Source organism: Microcebus murinus, chromosome 21 (genome assembly GCF_040939455.1).
Source record: "Microcebus murinus isolate Inina chromosome 21, M.murinus_Inina_mat1.0, whole genome shotgun sequence".
In the NCBI taxonomy this organism is placed as follows: domain Eukaryota; kingdom Metazoa; phylum Chordata; class Mammalia; order Primates; family Cheirogaleidae; genus Microcebus; species Microcebus murinus.
In genome coordinates this window covers 15,005,639-15,033,325 of record NC_134124.1, presented here as the reverse complement: position 1 = coordinate 15,033,325, position 27,687 = coordinate 15,005,639, and the positions used below count along the sequence as shown (strand labels likewise).

At 36.0% G+C, this 27,687-nt stretch overlaps 1 protein-coding gene across 6 annotated transcripts in view; it reads right to left on the bottom strand.

Moving 5' to 3' along the window:
* Nucleotides 1-373: 373 nt before the first annotated feature.
* The window catches only part of FBXO38 (F-box protein 38), a 61,156-nt gene continuing 33,842 nt past the window's right edge, over nt 374-27,687 (bottom strand). The window contains exons 11-22 of one of the 6 annotated variants that reach the window (XM_075996193.1): nt 27,129-27,271; nt 25,992-26,205; nt 19,891-20,010; nt 18,074-18,253; nt 15,811-16,548; nt 10,173-10,273; nt 9,847-9,949; nt 4,585-4,751; nt 3,235-3,380; nt 2,497-2,600; nt 2,000-2,113; nt 374-1,253 (exon numbers count right to left, since the gene is read on the bottom strand). In XM_075996193.1, coding sequence (XP_075852308.1) covers nt 1,075-1,253; nt 2,000-2,113; nt 2,497-2,600; nt 3,235-3,380; nt 4,585-4,751; nt 9,847-9,949; nt 10,173-10,273; nt 15,811-16,548; nt 18,074-18,253; nt 19,891-20,010; nt 25,992-26,205; nt 27,129-27,271 — 2,309 coding nt within the window. In that variant the 3' untranslated portion in view covers nt 374-1,074. The remainder of the gene's footprint in view (nt 1,254-1,999; nt 2,114-2,496; nt 2,601-3,234; nt 3,381-4,584; nt 4,752-9,846; nt 9,950-10,172; nt 10,274-15,810; nt 16,549-18,073; nt 18,254-19,890; nt 20,011-25,991; nt 26,206-27,128; nt 27,272-27,687) is intronic. The other 5 variants (XM_075996195.1, XM_075996196.1, XM_075996194.1 and 2 more) reach the window with 5 other exon arrangements.

The following is a 27,687-nucleotide window of genomic DNA, read 5'->3' as shown; positions in this document are numbered from 1 at the left end:
TAAATAATCTGAGGTCACTCAGCTAGCAAGTAACAGAGCCATGTCTCGAATGCAGTTACTCTAAAAGCTTTTGCTCATTACCCTGACACTACACTACTACTACCTATATCACTGCCATATCAGGACAATTTCTCTCCTTGAGAAGGGAGAAAGGCCATCTCCTGATGACCAGATATTTGGGAATTCTGCTGTTCCCAGTATTCTGTTGTATAGAGTTCTGTGAGCTGAACATCCTATAGCCATAGAACTTAAAAGAGAGATAAGAAATTGGATTACACTGGAATTGTATTTAGATACAACTCTGTACATCGCTTTTCTGTGTAGTATTTGCTACTCTTCTTCGAAAAAGAGGGATTCAGGTCCAAGGCAAAAATAAAGTTTTTAATAAACTTTTATTTTTATATTCAAGATAAAGCATATACACAATTAAATGTGGAAATAAATAACTAGAAATGCTTTGGAAACTTTTCCATTTCCCACTCAAACTCATTTTTTTAAGCTCATGAGTCTTTTTACTTGATTTTAAGAAACATAGTAACTATAATACCAAGAAGAAAAAGAAACTACAGCTTTGTACAGAAACATACAGCCTCATCTGACTATAGGGTTTAGTCGGTGTTTTAATAACAACAAAAAAAAGCACACAAGACACAAACACTCTTCAACAGATTTACTCAAACAGCTTCAAGAAGAAAAAGGCACAGATTTAAGGGGATGACAATGATTATTAAGAATATAGTAAATGGGGCTCAGTCAAAAAATGATACTTTATGAACTAAGTCAGGAAAAATGAACAAAATGAACTCTTTCAAATTATCTGCCTTCATTAAAATGAATTTTTAAATTAAATTGTATAAACATATGATATAAAGTTGGAACTTTAGGAAGTATCTTTGTATATTTCCTCTATGTACAAATCTTTGTATACAACTTCAATGTTCCTTATTACATTTCCTATATATCGAACCGAGCCAGGGCCTCCCAACTGCATGCCTCAAGTCCCTGTGGAGCGTTCTGGCAGCTGGATGGCCCTAGCTGCTTTCTGACAGAACAGCTGGAAAGGAGGGTGGCCAATCAAATGTAGTCGTCTTCAACTGGTTCTCCATTGACATCACAATAGTGGATAAAAATTGCCACAACTCGCTGAAACACACCCTTCTTCATCTGTCGCATCTCTGAAATTTCTTCTCCTATTGTTTCCATACAGATGTCTGCAGAGAGCTGCCCTTTCCTTCGAGGAGCATAGATGGTGCCTTGGAAATTAGAAAGAAAAGGGGAGACATGTATGATAATCAGAATCATTTGGAAAATCACTCTGATAAGCTGGTCCATAAAATATAATGTAATATAATGTAACTAATGTATGAAAGTTCATGGAATGGGTCGCCATCAGTTAAGTTTTGTGCCATGTTTGATGTCTAAGACAGCTTACATGATTAAAGATCCAAGGTAAAAATAATGTACCAGAGAGGTAAGTCATATATCTATACATGTAGTTCATAAGTCCATTCCTACATAAAATATTTTTTAAAAAACCCTAGCTAAAAATAAATACTCAAGTGTGCCAACACTCAGAGAAACAAATTCAAAATTTCCTCTCCAAATTTCTACACCTAAATCATAAGTTCATTCCCACATGCTATATAATAAGCAGCTCATAAGTAGAATTAGCATAATTAGAACAATTTTGAAACAATATAGTTGATAAAATCTTAACAGTTAACACGATCACAAACATTTAGGTAATACAAAACTCTAATAGGAAAGTGTCTAGCAGGAATCCTATCCGCCAGCCTTCACATATCCCCAGTAAGTCTACTGATCATCTATTGTACAAATTCAGAGGTGTTTTAGGGTGGCATGGGGGGAGGAAATAAAAACATTTATACGGGAAACCATTTAAAAGCTGCACTGCTAACTCTCAAATGTAATATTAAGTATCTAACACAGTAAGATACACTTAAATTACAGAATACAAGTCAAGTCAGGTCATAATTACTTTCTTCATCGTCTTCAAAATCGTATCGGGCAAAGCTGTTGGGCTCTGCTGCCCGTAATGACCTAAGCCAAGGAAAGTCAGAAATCAGGGAATACGGCGCTCCATCCACAACACCTAAAGGAAGAAGACAGATGTGGTAGCGTTAAGGGTGTGGAAGTGCTGACAGTTCCAAACTCTGCAGTACTTTTTAAGTGGAATGTAAAATATAAAGAGTGAGTAGTCAGGTGCCTTCAAGTCATTTCCAACTCTCAGACCACACTAATTTTCAATTTTTACGCCTACTTTTTGTGTTTCAACACTGCTTCTTATTATTCTAGGGATGGTAAAGACTCACACAGGCAGAGCAGTATTTATCTGGTCCCTGCTTCTTGCAGGTATTCAAATCACCCATTATTTTGACAAATTGTAAGGTTCTCATTCATATCTCCCCTAAGGCATGTCCCTCTCTCTATCTAGCTAATAACTATTTAACTTTCCAAACATTTAAAAATGCTCACCTTCTAAAGTATAGATTTCTCTTCCCCAGGGGTACTTGGGGTACTTCTTTAAGTCTTCTTCAGTTCGAGTAGCCTCAGGGAAGAATTCATACTTAATGAGCTCTCTGGAGGCAACAAATTAAAATAAAAATTATAAAACTGGAAATAATATTAGGGCATAGGGGTAAAATGGAACCATCAAAATTATTTCAGACCTAGATTCTACTGAACATCTTAAACAAAATATAAAATACTTAACAGAAATAGAATACATTACATTCAAATTATAAAATGCAAATCTAGTCAGGTCAAAATTACTTCCTTCACTATCTTCAAAAGAAAGCAAGCTATTCTCCATGCAAATGTCTTATGTATAGAAGGTCCTCAATGCAACATTCATATAACAAATACATAAAAAGTCCAATTTTCCAATGATAACATGATAGGCTTAAGATTTCTTTAACTTGATCTCTTTACTATGCCCTAAGACTAAAGACATAAATTTAAATGTATATGTACAGTCTGTTCTTATAATTTTTCTCTAAGTTTTAAAGTAAAAGGTTACAAATATACATGTATGCTTTTTAGTTTTAAGTCCTTACTTCCCTCAGTTTTTCATATATATTGACTTCATGATAAGCCTGCCTGAAAAGCTCAGATGGAATCATTTAAAAATAAGGAACAATTAGGATTTGCTTTTGGGAGCCCCAGCTATGACAATTGACTAAAAAGGCCTTTCGAGGCCACAGAATTACTTACTGATTGATGTTTGCTATAGTGTCCATCCAGCTGCGAATGCGCACTTTATTGCGGACATTAGGAGGGTTACTGAATTCATGGATGATGCAGATGTGATAGGGGTAGGGGCCACTAAACAGCTTCTGCTCCAAAGTTAGTGTGTCTACCTGTGGAAGACATCATAAAGAGGTATTTGGACCAAGAAAGAGAAAGCCTTAGAAATCTTTCTCCTAGAGCTTGAACAATCTTTCCTTGGGTCTTTAGTTTTGAAATCCCTGGATGATTTGAAAATCGAATCTTCACAATCAGCCCTGAATACAGCATGCCACACTGGGGTTAAGATTAGCAAATTCTTCTGTCTGATGAACTCAAGATTTCTCTCACTATTATGTAAGTGCCCATTATACCAGAGAATCCTAAGGTAAATGATCTCAGTCAACTCAGAATCTACTTCTGATATGTTCTTTATAGGTGTAAGTATCAAATGCATTATAGAACTGTCACTGTGTAGCATCATATACTACTCCACAAACTGGACTACTACATAGTTTTAAATATATAACACACTTTCTCCTTGTCTCCTTGTGGACTCTGTTCACATTGTTTTCTTCTCATGGAATGTCCTCTTCCCAATCCCTAGTTATAAGATTCCACTCTGCCATCTAAGTGGCATCCTGTTTATCTCCTTTTTGGGAAGGCAAACCTCTTGAGGGAAGAATAATGTGCTGTGTGTTCTTTAGCACCCATCAGATTTTGAGTGTTGAGATACTCAACAATCTGTCAAACTCACTGCTTTGAGGCCATGCATACACATTTACTACAAGGGTGGTTTAATATTTCCTTTAAACTGTCTTTTGGTGTCAAGCACAGAATCTCAAATACAATGTTTACTCTTAATACCTGATTGTTTACTATATACTAGCAACTGTTCCAGAATTTCACCTATATTAGATTAACATTACAATAACCCTAAGCGTACTATTAGTCTCATTTTACAGATGAAGAAACTAAGACAAAGAAGTTAAGTAATCTGATGCAAGCCAGACAGCCAGAATTTGAATCAGGCAATCTGAAACCAGAGTCTATGTTCTTAACCATAGATAACTTTTAGTAAGTACAAAAATCTGTTGAATAACAACTACCCTCATCATATCATATAATTTGTTTAAAAATATATAGAAATCTAGCAGAAACACATTAATGAAAAAGACTGGCAAAGATCTTGGTCTAGCTTGGTCTAGCGTTTAGAATCTAAAAAATCATTATTGTGGATTGAACAAATACATAAACTACAAAATCAAAAGGTTGAAGAAAAACAACACTAAATTCACCACAATATGTGTATCATCAAAAAGGAGCAAAGCTCCTTACCTGCTGCATTGGGCGTAGGTATATGATACGGTTTCTCTCAGGAGGCATCCTTAGTATCTGGTCTAGTACCTGATCCATATTTAGTTTCTTGCATTGTGCATAGTCAAATCGGTTGACAATTGGTGCATTTTCTACTTTCAAATGTTTCAGTACCCTGCACCTGGTAGCTACAAAATAAAAAAAACAGTGGTAACCTTTTTAATTAATTTATATAAAATAACAGAACAATGTATAGACCATTTGGAATCTGCTTTGGAGGCCTGGACTAATTTATATTAGCACAAAAGACTATAGTTATAACATCTTTAACATAGGTCAGTCAAGTACAAATTATAAAGTACAAATGAATGACAGTTAACAAAAGGATTTGAAAATATAATTCTGTTTAGTTCAAAAGAAGGTGATTACCTTCATGCTAGAAGGGACATTAATGTGTCTTTTTCTATCTAAGATTTTACTGTTAAGAAAACCAAGTTCTAGAAAATGACTTGTCCAAACAGGAATTGTTTAGGAAATATTTATCGAAAAGAATGAATGATAACTATTAAGTTATAAATTTTTGTAGTTAATGGTCAAATAAACCTAGAATAATTCACATATATATCCTACATTCACTCACAGGAAATGAACAGAGATGATGTTAATCCTTATCACCAGTATAAAAGCAGAACCTTAAAAATAAAGACCTAGAAATAATGGATACTTAGGTCTAAAGCTTTATAGTCGAATATGGTAGCCACTAACCACCTGTAGCTATCTAAATTTAAATTAATTAAATATAATTAATTGTAATTAATTAAAATATAATAAAATTAACAATTCCATTCCTAGCCACAGTTTAAGTGTTCAACAGTCACATGTGGCTAGTTGTCAACACACTGAACAGGATAGTTAAACAATATTTCAATCACAGCCGAAAATTCTATGGAAAACACTGGTCTAAAACATAATTGGTCTTCCTGTTTAGATATAAAACATGAGATCATAAAGAAAAGTAATTGCTATATAATAAACATATTTAACTGTACTAGTTATATCAACTTCTATTTTTTCACCTCAAATTTCAACCTGGTCTAATTTAAGAGAGAAGATCAAATGGAAAAGATTATAAATCAATAGCTATTTTGCCTGATCTTTTTAACATTTCATAAAGACAACTTCTGTAACATCCTTGACCCAAATGTCATCATTTTCCTTAGCAATGTAGCCCTGTAACTACCTTTGGTGTTTAAATACTGAGCAAGTCTCCTGCCTTTTAGGTTCATTTCCTCCTTTTGTAACATGGCAGAAAAAAGGAGAACTTACGTTGAAGACAGGCAGACAAAAGAGGGAGAGGACTACATAACAATAAGGACCCAGTGGTTCTCTGCTATAAAACTAGACGTGGCTAAATTTAGTTCTAATCTCATTTAATCGTCTCATCTGCCATTAACTTAGCTGATATCTAGAGACTGAGCTAATTATTGAAGATGCTCTGTCCCATGATAGACTGAGATAAACAATTTGGTTTAACATATTTGCTGCCATGTGAGCTGTATTTAATTCATGATAGTTTTGAGCCTGAGGCCTTGTGAAGCATATGTAATTCACAAGCCCCTACCTTGGGAGCCGCGTGAACTATTTTTCAAGTTGCATATAACTCACGCACAGAAAATAAAAAATAACAAATTTTTAATTAAATTTGAAAGGATCATTTTGTTTTAGAAATTTTATTCTATTTTCGTAATAAAACACTGTGGCCCCAAGGAAAAATTTTTTTTCTAGTGAGGAAGAAGCCTGGACCTGAGGCCATGTGATCCTTGACTAGGTTAGAGAAGGTATGAGGAGAATCATCAGAGTGCAGTGAAGAGATGAAAACCAGTCAGGTTCTCAGAGCGCTCAGAGTAAAGAAAGGAAGGGAATAAGATGCCAACTAGCAGAGTCTGAAGTTTGAGCTCTAGATTCTCAGAGTTCAGGGTCAGAGGGTGGAGTGCTGACTTATTCTTACACCGCTGCTCTAAAGCTAGGGTGAACAGCACTGCTGTTATGATCTCTGAGCTTTTGAGGAGTTCATGTTTTTTGTTTTAGGAGGAAACTCAGAAGACAACAGTGATTTATTATATATGTTTAGGACCAAAGATCTCATTGACCAGGATGGAGAAAAGTACTACATCTTTAGGGTGACCATGGGGCCTGAGGTCCTCAAGGTCTGGACTCTTGTAGAACTAAAGGAGAGGTAACGTTTGAACCTCAGTTTCATCTCTCCTTTCTAGGATTTTCCCAGTTTACAACAAAATGTTTGGTAAGCACCTTTTAGTGGGATTTCTTTGCCTTGTTTATTTTTCTTTTTTTTTTTATTTCAGCATATTATGGGGGTACAGATTTTAAGGTTTCAATAAATGCCCATTTCCCCCCCCCCGCCTTGTTTATTATAATACTAAAATAGAAGAAGAAGTACAAAGAAAAGATAACCCCTTGATATTTTTTTTTTTTTTTTTTTTTGGTAATTCAGGTTGAGTATCTCTTATCTGAAATGCTTGGAACTACAAGTGTTTCAGATTTTAGATTTTTTCAAATTAGGGGAATATTTGTATTATATATTCACATGTTGAGCACCCCAATCCAAAAATCTGAAGTCCAAAATGCGTCAATGAATGTTTTCTTTGAATGTCATGTTGGTGCTCAAAAAGTTTTGGATTTTGTAGCATTTCAGATTTCAAAATTCTGAATTAGGGATGCTTACCCTGCACTAATATAATACAAATTAACATTTACTTGGTGTTTACTAGAGTTGAGACCCTGTACCATGTGTGGGTAAGTGTGTATATGTACATATACAGGCATATCTCATTTTACTGTGCTCCACAGATAATGAATTTTTTACAAATTGAAGGTTTGTGGCAAACCTGCATTGAACAAGTCTATTGGCACCACTTCTCCAACAGAAATGTGCTCACTTCGTATGTCACATTTTGATCATTCTCACAATATTTCAAACTTTCTCATTATTATTATATAAATTACAGTGATCTGTGATCAGAGATCTTTGATGTTACTACTATAATTGTTTTGGGGTGCCACATGCCATACCCAAATAAAGATGGCAAACTTAATCGATAAATGTTATATGTGTTCTGACTGCTTCACTGACTGTTCCCATCTCTTTCCTTCTCCTGGGGCCTCCTTATTCCCTGAGACACGACAATACTGAAATTAGGCCAATTAATAACCTTAAAATAGCCCCTGTTTATGTGAAAAGAAGAGTAGCACACCTCTCACTTTAAATCAAAAGCTAGAAATGATTAAGCTTAGTAAAAAAGGTATGTTGAAAACCTTTGGTCTGGATAGAAGATCAAACCAGACACTTAACCACTTAACCACAAACCATTTCCTTAACCACTTCGGTACAAGCCTTGACTATAGTCGATAGCCGTGATACAAAGGTGCACAGCTGAGTGTTGACTTTAGTCAACAGCCAAAAGCTTTTACTTTTACAGCTTTTATCTCTGCAGTTGGAGTATGTACATTCAGCTAATAAGTCACTACGAATCTGTGACCTTTTAACAAGTCCTTAGTAGGAGTTATTATAGTTATTTTACTAAAGCTGCCTGTAAAGTAAAACAAGCTTTCAGTGCTTTAAAGCTTTCCTCATCACACAAGAGCAAAACAGAATCGTCATCAATGCACAGCAGGAAATACCGTGCCAACTATGAGTGCCAGCTGTGGGCAAGGTTTAGTGGCCGGTGAGCACTGTACTGAAGTTTGCACTGTGCTTAAGCCAAAGCCTAACCCAGGGGAAGGCTCTCAACATCCAGGCCAGATTCTCCAACAGCACAATGATTATAACTTGCTCAAGGCTTGGATGACTGTTAGCAATTTTTATCAATAAGTATTTTTAAATTAAGGTATACACATTGTGTTTTCTAGACATAATGCTATTGCACACTTAAAAGACTACAGTATAGGCCAGGCATGGTGGCTCACACCTGTAATCCTAGCACTTTGGAAGGCAAGACAGGTGGATCGCTCAAGGTCAGGAGTTCAAAACCAGCCTGAGTAAGAGCAAGACCCCATCTCTACTAAAAAATAGAAATAAATTAATTGGCCAACTAAAAATATAGAGAAAAAATTAGCCGGGCATGGTGGCACATGCCTGTAGTCTCAGCTACTCAGGAGGCTGAGGAAGAAGAATCACTTGAGCCCAGGAATTTGAGGCTGCTGCAAGCGAGGCTGATGCCACGGCACTCTAGCCTGGGCAACAGAGTAAAACTCTGTCTAAAAAATAAAATCGACTACAATATAGTGTAAATATAACTTTTATATGTACTAGGAAACCAAAAAATTCATGTGACTCTCTTTATTGCAATATTCACTTTATTGTGGTGGTCTGGAATCAAACCCGCAGTATCTCTGAGGCATGCCTTGTATACATACACATACACAGACACATTAATGACTGCATTTAACTTTCTTAAATGTTTTATGAGTTAAGCATAGTTGTATAGTTTACAAACTGAAGAAAATGAACACAGAATATATAATTTGCCCAAAGCAAGAAGCAAATCAGATCTTCATAATTTACATGGATGGCTAATCAAAAATATAATTTTGAGAGAAAAAGGAAAAATTAATAGATCATATATAGGACATACTATATATCTAAAATTTAAACAATTTAAAAAATTTAAAACAATACATATGAAAGAGACATATATTAAGTATATGAAAGGTACACTGGAAAAACATATATTCAATACAAAAGTATGAATGGTGGGAATAGATGAGATAGATTGGCAATGAGGGACAAATGGGACTAAGAAGAAAAGCAGAGACTTGCCTAATGATAATGTGCCAGGAATTAAGAATATGACTAATCATCTCAATCAAATACAGAGCAGTTATGCACTTAAGGCCCAGTCACTACTGCCCCTCAAAACATGTCCAAATTACACAGGCTAGCAAATGTCTGAGTTGAGGTCAATTCAAGCTGAGGTCTATCTTACCTAAGCCCATACATGCTGTTAATCCATTCTGCCAGATCAGGTAGCAATTATCTTTTGGAGGAGAGGCTATTTTAAAAGATGAACCAAATTTCTACACCTGGAACCTCAGAAATACTACAAAGTTATTTGAGAACTATAGAACAAAAACTGAATTAGTGATAATCCAATACAATGTTTCTTTTAAAAAAACAATACAATAATGTTATTGTAGTATTTATGAGTTTTTAATTCTTTAAATCTATTCATGATGATCTTGTATTATACCGGCCCAAATACATACCATGGATGAACATCATCTTGGGACAGTCTTTTAGCACTAGATCTGTGATTCCACAATTGGTCATAGTGACTCCAACAAGATTTTTGGATTTTAATACAAGAACCTACAAGGAGAAAAATTAAAAAGTTGTATGTGAATGTATCTTTCTGTTCTTTGTTGTTTTTTAAGCTTACATGTTTTCACTGGAACAACTGAGAAGCAGGTGTTACCAATTTCTTCTTTTTAGGACAAAGAAACTACATAAAGATACAAACTTTAGTTCATTTGCATTATTCAAGAACTGAACTGGACTGTGATAATGATAAATGAGGGTTTTTCCCCTTTACCTGCACGTGGTCATCCTCAATCACAGGATCACTGGTACTGGTAGATTTATCTGCTGTCCGTTTCCGTTTCATGGCATGACGTGGCTTAGTTTTGGCAACTTCTAGAAAAGGCAAAAAGAATACCTAAATTTTAGCTTTGTTTTCTTTCCTTCAAACATATTTAGTTGCATACTTTAAACTCCATCAAGGCAATTCCCAAATCTACAACTTGGTTCCCAATGGAATACGGTTATATATATATCAGTATTTCCAATGGACCATTTCAAAACAGAATCACTCTCCACTATCTCAACTGTATCTACACCGAACATAATGCCCTTTTCATACCTGACCCATTCTAATCAACATGCTTGTCTTTAGTCTGACTCACCCTATCCTAAATACTATTGGTGGATCAAGCTCATGACTTTCCTGCTACAAAGACTTTAAATTATTGACTGCTGCACTAATAATATGTTTCAATGCCTCACATTTGGAGCTATGCTCTAGCTCTACCTGTTCTCAGTTTAATCCCATTCCACATCCTAGTCATCGTCTACTGCCAATGTTTCTATAGCCATCAACTATTTTAGCTTTTTCCGCCCAGGACAACTTTTCTGGCTTGACTTTTTGAAATGCTACCCATTAGTGAAAAGTCCAGCTGAAACACCATCACCTGTTCTAACAAATCATCCTGGATCTCGAAACATTATATATTGTTCTGAAGTTCCTGTACACTTGTTTTGTCTCTCCATTTAAACTAAAAGCTCCTTAAAGACAACACTGTCTTATTTCATCTTTGTTTTGATGTCAGCCACCATTAATGAGCTAAAATGAACATTTATTGAATAAACTGCCACTGAACAAGAATGAATGCACCACAAGTACATAAATAGAATAACAAATATTTACTGAGCGCTTACTGTGTGTCAGGCACTGTTTGAAGGGCTTTAATATATTAGCTTATTTATACCTTATTATATCTCTAAGCTAAATCTGTAATTCTCCTCATTTTACATATCAGGAAACTGAGGCATGGGAAGATAAAAGAGCTTGCCATGATGTTAAATGCAAACTAGGAGTGAAACCCAGGAAATCTGGCACCAGTCACTAAGCTAGAAAACCTACAATCTTTTATCTGTCAAACCCTGGCTAGAACGTCCTTTATTTACTGGCATTGTTCTAAAACAATATACTTCAATTATAAAATCAAGTATTACCTTGATTTTATTTAAAAACAATTTCTAAATTCACACCTAAAACTTAATAAGCACATATATATTAAGAAAATGCATTACAAGTCCTTGTCCTCACTTTTGATGCGTAGTCAACTGTAGCAGAGCACACATTGAATGAAATACAGTTGACCTTAATGAATTAAATACCCATCATACTGCTCTTTTAGATACCACTGCTAATTACAAACATTCCACTTGCTAATTCTGCAACCTCAAACATGAAAGGAAGATAGGGAAATGAGGTATACAAATACTGCAAATTCCCAAAAGTTTGGGTTTTGATGGGAACTCTAGAGAGCTAGTCTAAGATACTTTTTCTCCACCATTTGGAATCTTTGTGAAATTCTACTAAGCAAAACAAATGAAAGCAACTGCTTTGGTTGAAGGTGGGGCAGGGGCGGGGGTGGTGAAGAGCCCAAGAGCTCTACCCATTAAACTTCTTCCCAGGACCCTGAAACTAAGCAAAATCCTAGGGTTCCAAAAAAACATAAACACTAGGCAACCCAATACAGGCATTCTCCCATAGCATCCTGAAGGAACTTCATGCAAAATCTAATTACCTTCATCAACCTAGGACCTTCTGAAAGCAGCACATTTCACCTGATAACCAAAATTCACACATATGTTACAACCTCTACTAGGTACTAGTTCCCTCCCCCAGCACCACAAAAATAAAAACAAGAAATAGTCTATTTCCTCTCCTTCGTGACAGTGTTCTATTAATAATAAGGGTCATCTATCACAGCATTCTTCTTTCATGATCTAATTTTCAAACTTCTAACCTTCCTAGAGTGTTCTCGCCTTCCCTTTAATCAATCAGAATATGGGGTTCAAAGTTAAGTTCCTTGCTCTTCAGCATGCCCAAACTGGTGGTTTACATTTTTTTAAGAAAAGTTATAAAACTGAGTCACACTTTATATGTGGAATACCTTGAAAAACAAAGGCTTCCCAATGTAAAAGGCAAATAGTTGTGTTTGTTGTTATTCCCCTATGCCTCCTTTAGTTTTGGGACAACCAATTTTATTTAGGGATAATTTTTAGTGGTTTACAACTATTAACTGAGCCCCATACCATGTATAAAATATGGTGCCAGAGCTGGGATATTATGGTGAAAAAGCAGACACCATCCTTGCCCTCATGGAGCTCACAGTCTACTGGAAAGACAGTAAAACACAGAATTATAATATAGTATGGTTCATATTAGTGTTGAAGATGCTATAGAAACAGAGAAAAGCAAATCAATCTAGTCTTGGTGGGGGCAGGGGGTGTCAGGGAAAGAGTTTAATATTTATGAGAACTATATTAATATATATATATTTTTATATATTTATATATTTTCAGACAGAGTCTCACTTTCTCACCCAGGCTATATAGCTAGGCGTCAGCCTAGCTCACAGCAACCTCAAGCTCCTGGGCTCAAGTGATCCTCCTGCCTCAGCCTCCCAAGTAGTTGGGACTACAGGTGAGTGCCACCATGCCTGGCTAATTTTCTGTATTTTTAGTAGAGACAGGGTCTCATTTTACCTCAAGTGATCCTCCTGCCATAGCCTCCCAGAGTGCTTGGATTACAGGTGTGAGCCACCGTTCCTGGTCAAGAACTATATTAATCTTAAATGCTCTTCTTTGATATCTCAGTTAATTATTTCTGTGATATTTACTTTATAAATTATTATACAGTGAGGATAACAACAACTTAGAGGAGTTTATTTCCAAAGTAGGAATTCACAAAACAAATTACATTGTAGTTTCTAACATGGCTTTAACATTCTGCAAGGTAACAAATCAACCGAATAAAAAGCTCAAATGTTACTATAACTGCTTTAAAAAATCCATAACAATCAAGTGAGTTCCTTTATTAGTCTGGATTTCTCTCTTTAAAATTTTTAAAGCAGAATGGCCAATAGGTATCAAAACCATGCTAGATTAAAATTAATACATAAGCCACCCACATAATTTGTTGTTCTATCTAAAAGGAATCTGGTTAATATTAAAATCAGTTGAGAGTAGACAGACATTTGTACAGTGCTTAAAAAATATTAGGAAATAATTTAGCTACTATAAACATGAGTTATGGATATTAGAAGTCTCAAATTGAAAAAAATCACAAGATAATAAATATAATAGTAAAAAGTACAACATAAATGAGTTTTTTTCCCCTCTTTTCTTTTTTTTCAATCCAAGGAATTATTTAACCTCAGAAAAAGTTCTAGTTATGAAATAGGTCAGAGTGAAATGGTAAAGGGGATAAGCAGAACACAAGGCAAAAAATGAAAACTGGAAAACCCCAAAGTTAATATGAAGGATCCATATTAAAACAACACAAAACTATAACTTTACCGAGAGAAATAAGACAAATAAAATGGGAGACACAACAGTCCCTAAACAGGAAGACTCAGCTATAAAAATGACAATTTTCTTTTCAGTTACCAATTTAATGTAATTCCAAACAAAAACCAAGACGATTTGTTTTTGGAACTTGATAAAATTATTACAAATCACAGCTATAAAGACACAAGGCAAATGCATGACTAGTCAAGGAAAGTTTGAAAAATAATGATGAAAGAGGACAGAACACTGGGACAGAAGGGAGGGCTCAGAGATAACCCTAAGTATAACTAAGAATTTAGTACATGATAAAAGAGCATTTCAAAATGATAGCATGAGAATGGATGTCAATAAATAGTAATAAAACAACCTGCTGACAACTTGGAATGAAAACATAAAGTAGTTCCACAGATTAAAATAAAACTTCCACTGAATTAAAGAACTTTTAAATAGATGAATAAAGAAATGGAAAGATGTGAGTATTTATCTGAACAAAGTGTAGGGAAGAAGGCTTTTTACAGAATACAAATAAATAATTCATAAAGGAAAACATGTAAATCTGACTTTACAAGTAAGAAAAAACATGCAACAAACGATATCGCAGTAGGGAGTTACTGTGTAATGGTACAGAATTTCAGTTTAGAATGACAAAAAAGTTCAGGTGGTTGGTGGTGACATTTGCACAACAATGTGAATGTACCACTAAATTGCACACTATAAAATGGTACACTTTATATAATGAAAATTTTACCACAATTAAAAAAAATACCATAGAACATTTAAAACTCAAGCTGGGAAAAGTATCTTTACCAAATGGCAGAACTAGTATGTACAAGGCATAATGAAATCTTCAAGTAAAACTCTGATTTTAGTCCAGGAACACTGGCTCATGTCTGTAACCCCAGGACTTACAGAGGCCAAAGCAGGAGAATTGCTTGAGGCCAGGAGTTTAAGACCAGCCAGGCCAACACAGCAAGATCCCATCTCTACAAAAATTAAAAAATTAGCCAGGCATGGTAGTGTGTGCCTGTCGTGCCAGCTATTGGGAGGCTGAGGCGGGAGGACTGCTTGAGCCCAAGAATTTGAGGTTGTAGCTATGATGAAGCCACTGCACTTAGCCCAGGCAGCAGAGCAAGACCCCCTCTCAGAAAAACAAAAACCAAAACATCCCCAAAATAAATCTCATATACTTTAATATGAGTTTATGTTACTATAATAATTAGCACATAATTAAAATCTCATATTTATCCCACTAAAGCTTATTTTTGTTAATTTAACTCCATAAAATTCAACAAGCTCTAGGTAGTACGTAAAAAAGCACTGACTCTGCCTATGTTCTAGAGCTGATTTTAAGATTATACAATTGAGGGATACCTGGAGAAAATTAAAATACATTATTATTCACTGTCAAATAATAATGTTTTAGGCAGAAGGCACTACTTAAAAATAGGGTCAGAAATGGAAACAGAATTATGATTAAGAAATGTGCTTACCCTCACTTAACCTAATGCCTTAGCTATATATTATAAATATTAATGAAATTAAATATGTATGTATGTTTTGATACCTTCACAAAGTAATTCTCAGCAAAACTATTACTTACCTGCTTACTTCCTGGCAAACTTTACTGGGAGCAAAACTGATTTCTGAAAAAACTACTCAGTACTGCACAAGCAGACACAGAGGCAGGAAACTGCACTATGTTACCCCAGCCCTAGGAACTTAAAGTCTGTATTACCTTTTGGCTAAAGTTTAAAACTTTCTTAAGTTAAGGCTTCCCTGAGGTGAGATGGAAGCAGAATTCATCTACTGGGACTTAGACATCAGAATAAGTGTTATATTTAAGGGTAAATACACACAGTGATATTTTTCTTAAAAGCTGAACTACTTGAGTTTTCTAGGTTGGATGTTTTACAAACTGTTTAACAATCCCACCCTCCAAACAATTGCTGAAAATTAGTTCAAAATCTGTATGAGCCACAGAATCCCAAAACAGAATTTCCTAAATTTATTTTTTATAAGAAAACTCATGAAATAAGTTCATGCTTTCCTCCAGCCCTACCCTGCAGTTGCTAATCCTGGGAGCATTGTCATACCTGACTCAGATACCAGCGGTACATGGGACAGTCTGCTCCTGGCCCTGGTTAGGGGCCTCCGAGGATAGTCTTCATTAGACTGCACGTCACAACTCTCAGGCTGGGAGCTCCCCCTCCTGTCCTCACCTGTAGCCCCAGAGCCACTCCCATTAGTCCTCTCATCATGTGCTGGGCCTGAAGACCCCCCTTGTGGCAGAGTCCTAAAGGAAAAGGCGGATCTCGTACCATCCGGGCCATTCACAACACAGGCTCGGCTGGTTGAAGGACGTTCCTCATCAGAACACCTGCTAGTTCTCCTTTGGGATTCCTGGGGCCTGTGACAGCAGCATCTGGGGCAGACAGAACTCTCTGCATCTCCCTCCTCCATGGCCTCAGAGTCCTCTGACCCACCGGGGGAGCAGACACACTGCCTGGACACATCCACTTCTGTAGGGCTAGGCTCGGAAGAGCCGCCGCTGTTCACCGTCCTTACAAAGTCGGGGCTTTGAGAAGCAGTGCTGTGTGAGCTGGAGTTTCCCACTGTGCTGGCGGTGGTGCTGCTGCAGCTGGGATAAACATCCTTGTTTTTTTTCTTTTCAGGAATATCCCTAGCTGCTTTCATATCGGCTTTGATCTGCTCACTGGTGACCTGACAGCCTTTCTCACAGCTGCTTTCCTCGAGGGGAAACTGCTTCGACTGGCCCATCTGATGGGAGTTGTACCTCTTTCGAAGTGGAGTCTTGCCTTTTCCACTTACTGCTTATAGAAAAAGAAGAACGGCCCGAGGAAAAGAAAAGATTTCAGTACAAATTATGGACAAAAGGCAAGAGTAAATTTGGAACAGGAACAATGTATACTAATTTTCCTAAAGCATAACTGATGACATCCTGGAGCTGCTCAAAAATTCTCTATGGCTTCCTAGTGCCTACCTGGTTTATACTCCTTAGCTCAGCCTTCAAGGCTCTCCAGGATCAGATTCCAAAATACTTTTCCATTTTATCCCCTGTACATTCATTCTATACCCCATCCCCAACTTTTCTCTCAATATACCCCTGCATTACTACCTCAGGACCTTTGGTCTCACCCCAAGTTGTCAGCCCTGGACCTCTGTTCAATTTCATCTACACCCTAACCCTGAAGACACAGTAGTATATGCTCTGTAATACTGTTATCTATGTTTTTGATCTGACTCTTCAACTAGACTGCAAGTTCCATAAAAAAAGACAGACTGTGACTTACTCATCTCTGCTACCTCACAGTGCCTAACACAGTACCTGGGGCACAGTAAGGCTCAATGAATATATATATATATATATGAAGGAATAAACAAAGTTTTGTCTGGCTGACAGAGGATCTAGTTGCTAAATTTAGAAACTGAACTTTCTGGGAAACATTAGGTTAGTTAGCTAGTCACATTACTTTTCCTAAATTTTAGTTTCCATCAAAGCTCCTTTTAAACATAGTATAAAGTTATCTGAATTTCTTGAAATAAATAAATTAAAAATTAAATAATCAGTCAATGATTAGTAAATTATTACAAGTCCAAAGAACTAAACCTTCCATACACAGAAGTGTATATATATATATTTCAGGTACAGTGTTAAATGTATACTGAACATTCAAACATTAAGGAGTAAAGTTACCCAAGGAAAAACGAGTGGACAAATTTTTAAAAATCCATCCTTTGCCAAAAGTGGTAAGCAAATGGTTCTGAGACACAAAAGTGAAGTAAAGACAAGGAAGAAGTATGAACCTAAAAGTTAAGAGAATTCTAGTTTCTTGATGAGGCAAATGGCAGAGGCTGTTGCTTAGAATTAAAGGGAGACAAAGGATTATAAAAACATACTTTACGACTCCCTCAAGCACCAAACTAGCCAACAATATTGACTAAGCCTAACTGGACAGATTATCAACTGGGGAATGGTTATTTCTTCACTGCTGTGGATGACTTACAAGTCATCCCTTACATGAGGCACAGACCTCTTGCTAATTTCACCCTCATGCCACGGCTACTTAAAGCCTCCACTGTGGATTCACAATCCTTCCTTCTTCCCCTCCCTAAGCCCTCATTCCACAACATTTTTGCTGTGCTGCACTCACCCACGATAGCACCACCCAGATTCCCCTCCTTACTTGGGCAACTGACTTTCTTGCTTCCTATCACATTTCATAAGGAATATGTGAACTGTACCATCAGTTGCAATAGGGACACATTAATGAAGGCCAAATGTGTCAGTTTTGACAGTGACTCTCACTAACAGGTCAGAGTAAGACAATTTCTCACCTGATAATTCCCTGGACTGCACAGATTCTCCAGTTTTTTCTTCACGTTCAGAGTAACGCCGAGTACCATTCTTAGGAATCCAGACTTCTTGGAGTTCTAGACTATCTTCCTCATCATCGCTCTCTGAATCATGAACAGTAATTGGGGTTGGTTTTACTACACGTTGAAGGCCACTGGGACCTAAAATAAAAAGCACAAGCCTAGCAGTTACTTTTTTGTCTAAGAAACGCTCTCATGCAAAGTACTATTTCTAGGGATCTAGAATCACAGAGATACTTTTTGGCTGGGTAGCCTCCCTTAGCATTCATTTTAATGGAATATACACTTGGATGAGATGAGATACTGTGAAAGCACTTTAACTCGAAAGCATTATGTCAACATTAAGTATGAATAATATGCCAACCAACTATATACATTTCTAAAGGCAAATTAAAATAGAAGATCATATGGCATCCTCCTATAGGACCTTCGCTATTTAAAAAATAGCACAAATCATTTTAAAAATAATCAAAATAATCTTAATAATAATTTTAAAACTAGGCTATCTATTGTTCCAATTTACAAATGTATGAGCCAAGGCAAAGCAAATGAAGATGAACCTCACAAATTTATGGGACTGGTGAGCAACTCTGCATTTGTTGAGTATAGGTCTATTTCATGAGATGTCAGAGATATATTCTTGAAGGCTAGATGCATGTTACATTTCGGTTGAGTACATATACAAAAAATGCTTTGTCTACTTGGCCATATAGCTGTTAAACCTTTAGCTTTATGACGCAGTTCTCTCTGACAAGTGACTAATATTAGCTTCATCAATAAAATGTAAGCTCCAAGGAACCTTGCCTGTCTTTCTCTTGTTTGTTACACTGTATAATGCCTGGCATAGAGTAGGCACTCAATAAATGTTTGCTGCATAAGTGACTGCATCTGTAAGATACTTAAAACAAGATAAAGACATTTTCAAAGACAATGTAGCATTCCAATAAATTGGGAGTGTAAAAACTTGAATTCTAATCTAAATTCTGTCCCTTGATTACTGGTTGAGTAGTATTGAGCATATCATTCACTTTTTCTCCCCCATTTGTTTATTATTTATTTATTTTCAGAACATTACAGGGGTACAAATGCTTTAGTTACATATATTGCCTTTGCACCACCCAAGTTGGAGCTACAAGTATGCCCAACCCCCAGACATCACCCACCGTACCCATTAGGTATGGATTTACCCAATACCTCCTCCCCCCACCACCTGCCTGACACCCAATGAATATTACTTCCATAGGTGCACATAAGTGTTGATATCATTCACTTTTAAAAGAATATTAGCTTCTCCATTTATAAAGCAAAGGATTATGTGGAATTTTTAAGGGCCTATGACTCGATAGCCTGCTGTAAAAGTCATTCAGTGACATAAACTAAATCTTGGTCTGTTTACTGAAAAAAGTCAACCTCTCCACTGCTCCTCCTCCCCTCCGAAATGAGAAGAGGGTACAAACAGAAGATTTAATCAGGTCATTTATTTTCCCAGCAACAATTTGAATACTTTCTTTCTCTATATACATGGACACACACCTGTGGTTACATAGAGTAAGCAGTTGTTGCTATAGTTATAAATAATAAAAAACTTTAGTAACACACACACACACATACACAGCAAGGAGAATACCAATAATATACTATAGGCCTCAAGAATAAACAGCATACAACACATCATTCGCTGTAAGGTGAGAACGCAATCATTCTCAGGGTCTCATGTTCTTCATTACAGCCAGGCTCTAGTTTTCAGAAGGATAAATATGGAAGTGTCACATGATTACCTGCTTGTTCCTCATCAACATCCACAGGAATAATTGCCTGACTGTGAGCTGGAGTATTGTTTCCACTCTCAGCCACCACCTCTCCATCTTCTGGCACTATGTCTTCCATTTCATTCAATGCTTAAAAATAAACACAAAATAAAAACCAAGAGAGGTATAAAAAACCACAATAGCAGCAAAACTGTGGCAGCCCTGAGGACTGAACATCCCCATTGATTTCTAGGCCCACTCTGAAAGAATAGCATGTAACTTGTGCTTCATAGTAGAAATATTAACAAGAAGTGCCCAATCAGTCTACAGAAGAGAAAATCACAGATGGGAAAAGACAGCTGTGTAGAGAAAATCCATCCAACTCATACTAAGTCATATAGTTACCAAAGAAACAAAGCAAAATATAATTAAGCCCAAAAGACACCATTCAGATTAATGTTATTTAAATATACAGTAGTGAGGTATGAGATTTCATGGAGACAGTGGAATCTGCTCTGGTCTTAAACATATAACAGCACACTCCCCCTAATGTTTAGTCTCCCACTGTGAATTTTTGCCCAGCTCTATCCTGCAATATCTAGATTTCATTTAGTGCCAAAATGAAGACTGATTTATTAGTAGCTTCATTTGTGCAGCTGAGGAATGGAGGCTTAGAGGTGTTAATAGTTTGCTAGGATTGAAACAAAGGTGTTTCCAGAGCCTGCTATACTACAGGCACTACAAGTACGTGAGAAATTTATAGTTCCTTCTCTCAAGAGGACATACTCTATATTCTGGCAGAGATGTTAGACACACAGAATACGGTCAGAGTATACTTGCTAAGAGCTAGAACAGTCCAAAAGTGCAAGAGAAACAGATAAAAAAAGTAGCAACTAACTCTCATATTGGGTCAGGGAAAGGTTCACTGAAATAAGGTAACCTTTCATATATTTCCATACCAGGAAGAATGCAACATTTTTAAGAAGAGTAAACCAGTGATAATAAAGCACAGGTGTTTGAGTTGTGATAAGGATGTGAAAGAGAAAATAAGCTGAAAAGGTACCCTGGGCTCCAGACTGTGAAAAGCTTGGAAAGCCTTACTAACAGGCTTAGACTTGTTTCCTATAGGCAGAGGGGAACTTCTACTACAAGGTTTTTATGCACGGAATGGCATGAACAGAAATACATTCATATATCTATGTGAAAAGGTTTTCTAAAACTGCTGAGCAATTGCTTTTAGGTTGCCAGAAAAACCTACTGAAATACTTAATACCTAAAAGTTGTTTAAACAATTTCTTTCATTGCATTCATCTGAATATTTACTGAGCACCTACTACAATGTGTCAGTATTCCTGGTATTCTTAGGTGATGAGCAACAGTAGTGACATTCAAGATCCCTACTCTCATGAATTACCTAGTTGGGGGAGGAAAAAACTTTTATTTTTTTTTTTTTAAATAAAAACACCAGACAGTAATGTCTTATGTAACAAAATTTTAAAAGCATGATATGATAGAGAATGGATTGGTAGCTATGTAAGATCAGATGGTAAGCAAAGACATCTCTGAGATTAACATTTAAGCTAAGACCTAAAAGCCAAGGAGCCAGCCATGAAAAGACAGACAGAGCAGTTAGTGCAATGGTAGGTGCCAGCTGGCATATTCAAGCATGGTGAGAAAGGTGGGGAGGAGCACAAGATGAAGACAGGCCAGATCATGCATTACTTTGTGACTCAATTCAAGAACCTGGATTTTATTCTGAGACAATGGGAAGCTACTGAAGAGTTTTAAGTAAGAGATCAACATTGTCTGGTTTGTTTTAAAAAGACTGCCCTGACTGCTCTAAGAACTAATTTTAGTTGGGCAAGAGAGAAAATAGGGAGGTTAGTTTGAAAGCCATTAAAACATTTAGGTAAAAAAGGTCTGATATAATGCAATGCTAGTACAATGTGAAAGGAGAGATATAGGCATATTGGGGAGATGTTTTAGAGACATTTAACAAGACCTGCTAAAGGACTCAATGTTGTAGAAAGCAAGTAGGCAGTAAAGAAAGAATAATGTCTTGATTTTAGTCTCTGGTAATTAAATTGAATGATGGTGTTTTGGTCTAGGGAGGATACAAATTGTTCTTGGTTTTGACTCTGTATTTCTTTGTTTTAAAATATTCTGTCATTAGGCAGTATATCTTCTGTAGCTTACAGAAATTTATATAAGCTAACTTTTAACCACTTCAGTACCAGCATCGACTATAGTCGATAGCCACAGATGAATGCACACAGCCGAGTGTCTACTTTAGCCGACAGCTGTGATATGACTTTTCTAATTTTTCATTTATCTAAATAAAATTGTGAACATTTAAAAATATGTAATAAAAACATATATGTATATGTTACCTACTCTGATATACATTACAAGTAAAGCTGCCTGTAAAGTAAAATAAGTTTTCAGTGCTTTAAGGCTTTCCTCATCACACAAGAGCAAAACGGATTCATTGTCAATGCACAGCACAAACTATTGTGTGGACTATGTGTACCGGCTGTGGGCAAGGTTTTGCGGCCAGTGAGCGTGGTACTGAAGTGGTTTAATAGAATATCAATATTTATCAAATGTTTTGTTTAGCTGAAATGTTATTTCATTTGTAAAAATGTATTATTAAACATTATTATAAGCTTTAATAAATTTGAGCTGTTTTTATAAATATATTAGCTGGTCTCTTTTATAGAAAACATGATTAAAAATTTATAACCTTCATTAACGTAAAATAAAGGAGAACTCACTGGCTTTTAACAAAATAATTTGTATGCAACAATTTGCAGTATCAGAAATACTATTTAGTGGTTGACAATTACCTGCCCCAAAATACATTTACTGGGATTTTTTTCAGATTGCAGCTCACCCTTAGGCTTCACAAATACAGACTTTTCATAATCAGTGGTTCTCAAAGTGTGGTCCCATAGCAGCAGCAGCATCACCTGGGAGCTTGTTAAAAATGCAAATTCTCTGGCCCCACTCAGATCTACTGAGTCAGAGACTCTTAGGACATAGATCAGCAATCTATGTTTTATTAATAACAAGTCCACCAGTTGATTCTGATGCACACTCAAGTTTGAGAACCACTGCCATCAATAAAGCTGCAAAGCAATTTCACCCAAGGTTACTTTAGGCTAATTTGGAAAGGGAGGGGGGCGAGGAAAGAACAGGCATACCATGACACAATATTCAAAAGCATTAAGTACCAGGAATTTATGTTCAAATTAGAAAATTAGTTAAATGATGTATAGGTAAAAATATACTTTATGGTTATAATTACTTAAAAAATAATTATATAAAAATAATTAGACAATATGCTTTAGCAATTATAGAAGCATGATTTTAATACACGGCAATTTTGTATGTTAGGCAAATGTGAACTGTTAAAAAATGTGAACATTTATTCCTCTGTTTACACTGCTGCAAAAGTTAGTGAATTTATATTTTCAATTAACTAAGCTCACAATTAAATATTCTAAATCACAAGACTTCTGGAAGTACAAATCTAAGAAAGATAATATCCTACCAAATTATAAAATTTTGGTAAATTAATAAAATAACACTAAAACAATAAAATCATATTTTTGTTGGAGTTAATTTATACAAATTAAATGGCCTTTATAATTATACAATGTCCTTCTCTTAAAGATAGTTACTTCAAGCAAGCTGAAGTTAATACAACAGAACAATAGTGACTCTACTTCATTCTGGGGTTAGTCCAAAACCAAGTAGAGGCCGATGCATAAAAAGTTAGAAAACTTTACATCTAGGACAATCGACTTGTCAATACCAGTTTCACAGTAATTTAAAAAATATTGTTAAGTTTTCACCTTAGGAGTGGAACCATCAATGTTAGTTATGTCAACTAACATATTTCTTAATGATCTCATTTATTATGAAGTCCTATACTACTTCTTTGTTTTGACCAAAAACCAGTCTTTCTCCAGCTCTTTGTGAAAAAACAACAATAAGAACAACAAAAAACTATCTGATATGTGTATGTGTGTATGTACATGTATAATAGCATACACAACTAAATATACTGCCACCTTGGAGGAACCTGTGGAACTTAGTCTTCATTTCTCCATAAATGCTGCTACCACCTTTGGTGTTCTTAGGCTTCATCTTGTCAAAGCTATTTAATTCTTCAATCTTGGCATTTACGTATTGCTTATTATTCCTTTGCTTTGTAGCCTTTAATAGTATTTTGAAGATATTGTACTTGACAATAGTCCTTCTAAGTAACTGCTGAGGCTGAATCCTTTCACAGTAATTATGGCTTCTTAATTCTAAAGAGCTTTTCCTATACCTCAAGTATTTGGTTTTTATAAAAATCTCTCATCTACTGAAATCATATTTGTAAATCAAATTTTAAGATTTAAGTTTTATTGTACTCTCTAAATCAAATACAGGTACAATTTAAGTCAAATATGTTCTTGAATATATTTTGGGTACTTGCTGCACCAATATGTGATTTCACAATGGAAGGCATTCTCCATTTTATACTAAGAAGACTACGGCGATGTGATTTTCCACTGGAATCTACAATCTGTCCAGTACATGAACTCCAACTATTGGGTTCATAGATTTGGGGCAGTTCTGCATTGCAGCTGCTGTAAGTTTCCCATGGATGGTCCATGATCTCTGAAGTACAGATCTTCATGGTACTAGTGACTGATACAATGTTCAGTGGCACTTGGAACAATAAAGCAAAATGACACTCACTCCCCCTTTCTCACTCCTAGAAAGTACTGGCTCTGCACTTTGTTTTTTGGGAGATTTTTTTGTATTTTTGTGGAAGATTATCAGGGGAAAGATTTTACCGTAAGTTTGAAATGCCTAAGGATATCATGTGGAAATAAAGTATGGAGCTAGATACTGCTACAGTTACTTCAAGAAAGTAAAAAAGTCAAGGCTGACTTTTGGAATTGATGTGGAATTTAATACCATTATAGTAGGTACTCAAGCCATGAGACTGAATGAAAATGTGTAGAGAGAAAGGGAGATCATGGATAAAAGTGGAATAGAAGAGGTGGTACAAGGAAAGTAAACTGAGGGAAAGTAAACTCAGGTCAAATGAGGTATGAGAAAAACCAGGAAAATTGGTTTAGAGATGCTGAGAGGAAAATATTTCAAGAATGTAGAAGTAGGCAACAATGTCAAATGCTGCTGAAATGTCAAATAAGATGAAAGTGGCGAAATTACCCCCAGATTTGGTAAGACAGTCAATGGTGACTTTGCCAAAAGATAAAATGGAAAGTTCTTATAGAGATGTGAGGAAAGAAAGTGATGACAATGCCTACAGACAATTCTTTGGTCAGGACCTGTAAATACTCAGAGCGATTATAAAGAAAATCATGCTCCATACATGCTCTAGAATTACTATGTACAAGACAGTGGGCAAAGGGAAAACAAGATGGCTAGAAAAAATTCCTTTCCCAGTTCTTAAGGGTCAACTGGAAAATGTGATAAGGAAACCATCTCACTCCATCCTCACCCATCAATCGAGGAACAGATGGAGACTATTCACACTTAGGTTTGGTACACAGCAGATGTGCAGTAAATATTAAAGAAGTGGATAGATGATCATATAACCGAAATTGAATAGGTTTTTATTAGCTCATGTACTTAATTTGCTGGGTGGTTGTGAAGACTTAATGATTAAAGGTTCAGAAAAGGTGCCAATGTCTAGCACACAGTTGGTATTGATTTTTCAGTTTTTAGAACATATAAAAACGTTCTCCATGTTCATGCTATCTATTGGTGAGGGAGACTTTAAAAGATAACCTTTTACCTAAATCCTGAAAGTTAATTCTCAGTTGAATCAGGCCTTTAAGGTTATCATTGCACCCTAATTCCCATGGCATCTATCAATCTTTTTCATTCTATAAGCACCCTTAAAGATTCTGCGGACAAAGATGGTTTTGAAACAAGCAAAGAAAAAGGAAAATGCATCCATCGCCTGTGTGCCTTGTTAATTAGCACCCCTCAAGGTAGAAAGTGAAAAGTTGAAACAAGAGAAAAAGGGAACAAAATAATGCCAGAGAAACATGATCCAAAGTAAAAATCACTTCTATCTGGAGCTCACAAAAGATCTGGGTTACCGTCGGCTGCAAACTGTTGCTCTCCTGGTTGCAGGTCTTGCCGAAAGTCATTCTCCTCATCTGAGTCATCTGGGTGATGGTGATTATTGTCATGGAGGTTGGCATTGTTATTCTGGGCATTATTGTCATTGTCATTGTTGGAGTTCTGGTTGCTAACAAGGGCCGAGGAAACCCCAATTCCTGTGCCTGCACTCAGACCAACTCGAGCACAGCCCTAAGGCAAAACCAAACCACATGTTTGTTAATTTAGGTTAGTATGGAACATACACTTCATATTTAATAGATCATCACTTCACCCTTACACTAGAATTAATATTTATAAACACTTAAAATTTGTAAAATGCTGTCACACAGGCAGAGAAGAGCTCATTTAAGGCTTACAAAACTTAAAGCTATTAATAGATAAAGTGTTACTAGCCTGATTTACAGACTATGAGGTACACAATGGGAAGCGATTTACCCAGCAGCACATGGTCAGTACATAGTACAGCTAGGACTTGAAACCTGTACTTGAAACCTCAAATCCTGAGCTTTCCCCATTATACTGCTTCAAAAGTGAGAATACAACCATTAATAACTAACAAGAGAGAACATAATTAGCTGAAGAATTAATTAAATAAAATTTTTATTACGTTGAGAGTATAGAGTTTAAGCAGTTTTAAAATAACATTTTATACAACTGGCAACCTTAGACTTCCCAGTGTATATATAACTTAATAGAGAAGATAGCAGCAAAGTAAAACATTCTCCAAATAAATTCCAAATCCTTATTTACACTTTGGGCTCTTGATTAGAGATTTAATCTACCACCTAATTACTCCAGGTAATCATTTTTTGTCTTAGCTCAAATTTCTAGCCTTATCCTTACCTTACCTTTAGTTTATATAGAACTGATGGAGATCGCTTCCTTACTTCTTCCTTTCCCTTCCCCGGAGACCCCTTAATACTCATATATAGGAACAGGAGACAATGCATCATTATAACCTTTATGCCTTCACTAAGGCTGACAGTAAAAAGCCCAACTATAACACTATAAAGGCATGTTATAAAATAGAAAAAAAAATACACACGCTGTTTTATTTTCTTCCCTGAGTATCAAAATAAGTAAATAAATAAAAATTCTCAAATGTGACTTACCTTGGGTGGTTCACGAAACATCTGGTCCAGTGAAATAAATTCCAAGCTGGGCAATAATTCAATAAACTGGCCAAAGGAGTCTAGCTTCAAAGCATGGCACCGCACTAGGTTGATATCAACCAATCGAGTCCACCTTGAGTGGTCTGTTGAAGAAATGACATGACCAGAGAGAATTTAAGTAACACTTTACCCATTACTGATAAATTTTTCTATAGGTCATAAGGACTTTTAAATCCTTTTTTTCTTTAACTAACTTGTTCCTTATTTCATGATCTCTAAAACTTGATGACTCTAAGCTATGATGTTTACATACCTTAATTTTGTGTAAAAACTAAATGGCCTGGGAAGCACTAATTTGAAATCAAGTCAGCCCTGATTTAAATGTGATCCACTCAATAACCTACATGACTTTTCAACAATAAGACACTGGATAAAGAAATTATGGCAATTCTATTTAATAGAACATTATGCAGCTATATCAAAAGAAAGAAGGAAAGCTGAATATGCTTGTTGTTATGAAAACAACAAATTATTTTCACAACTCTCCAAATTATACTTA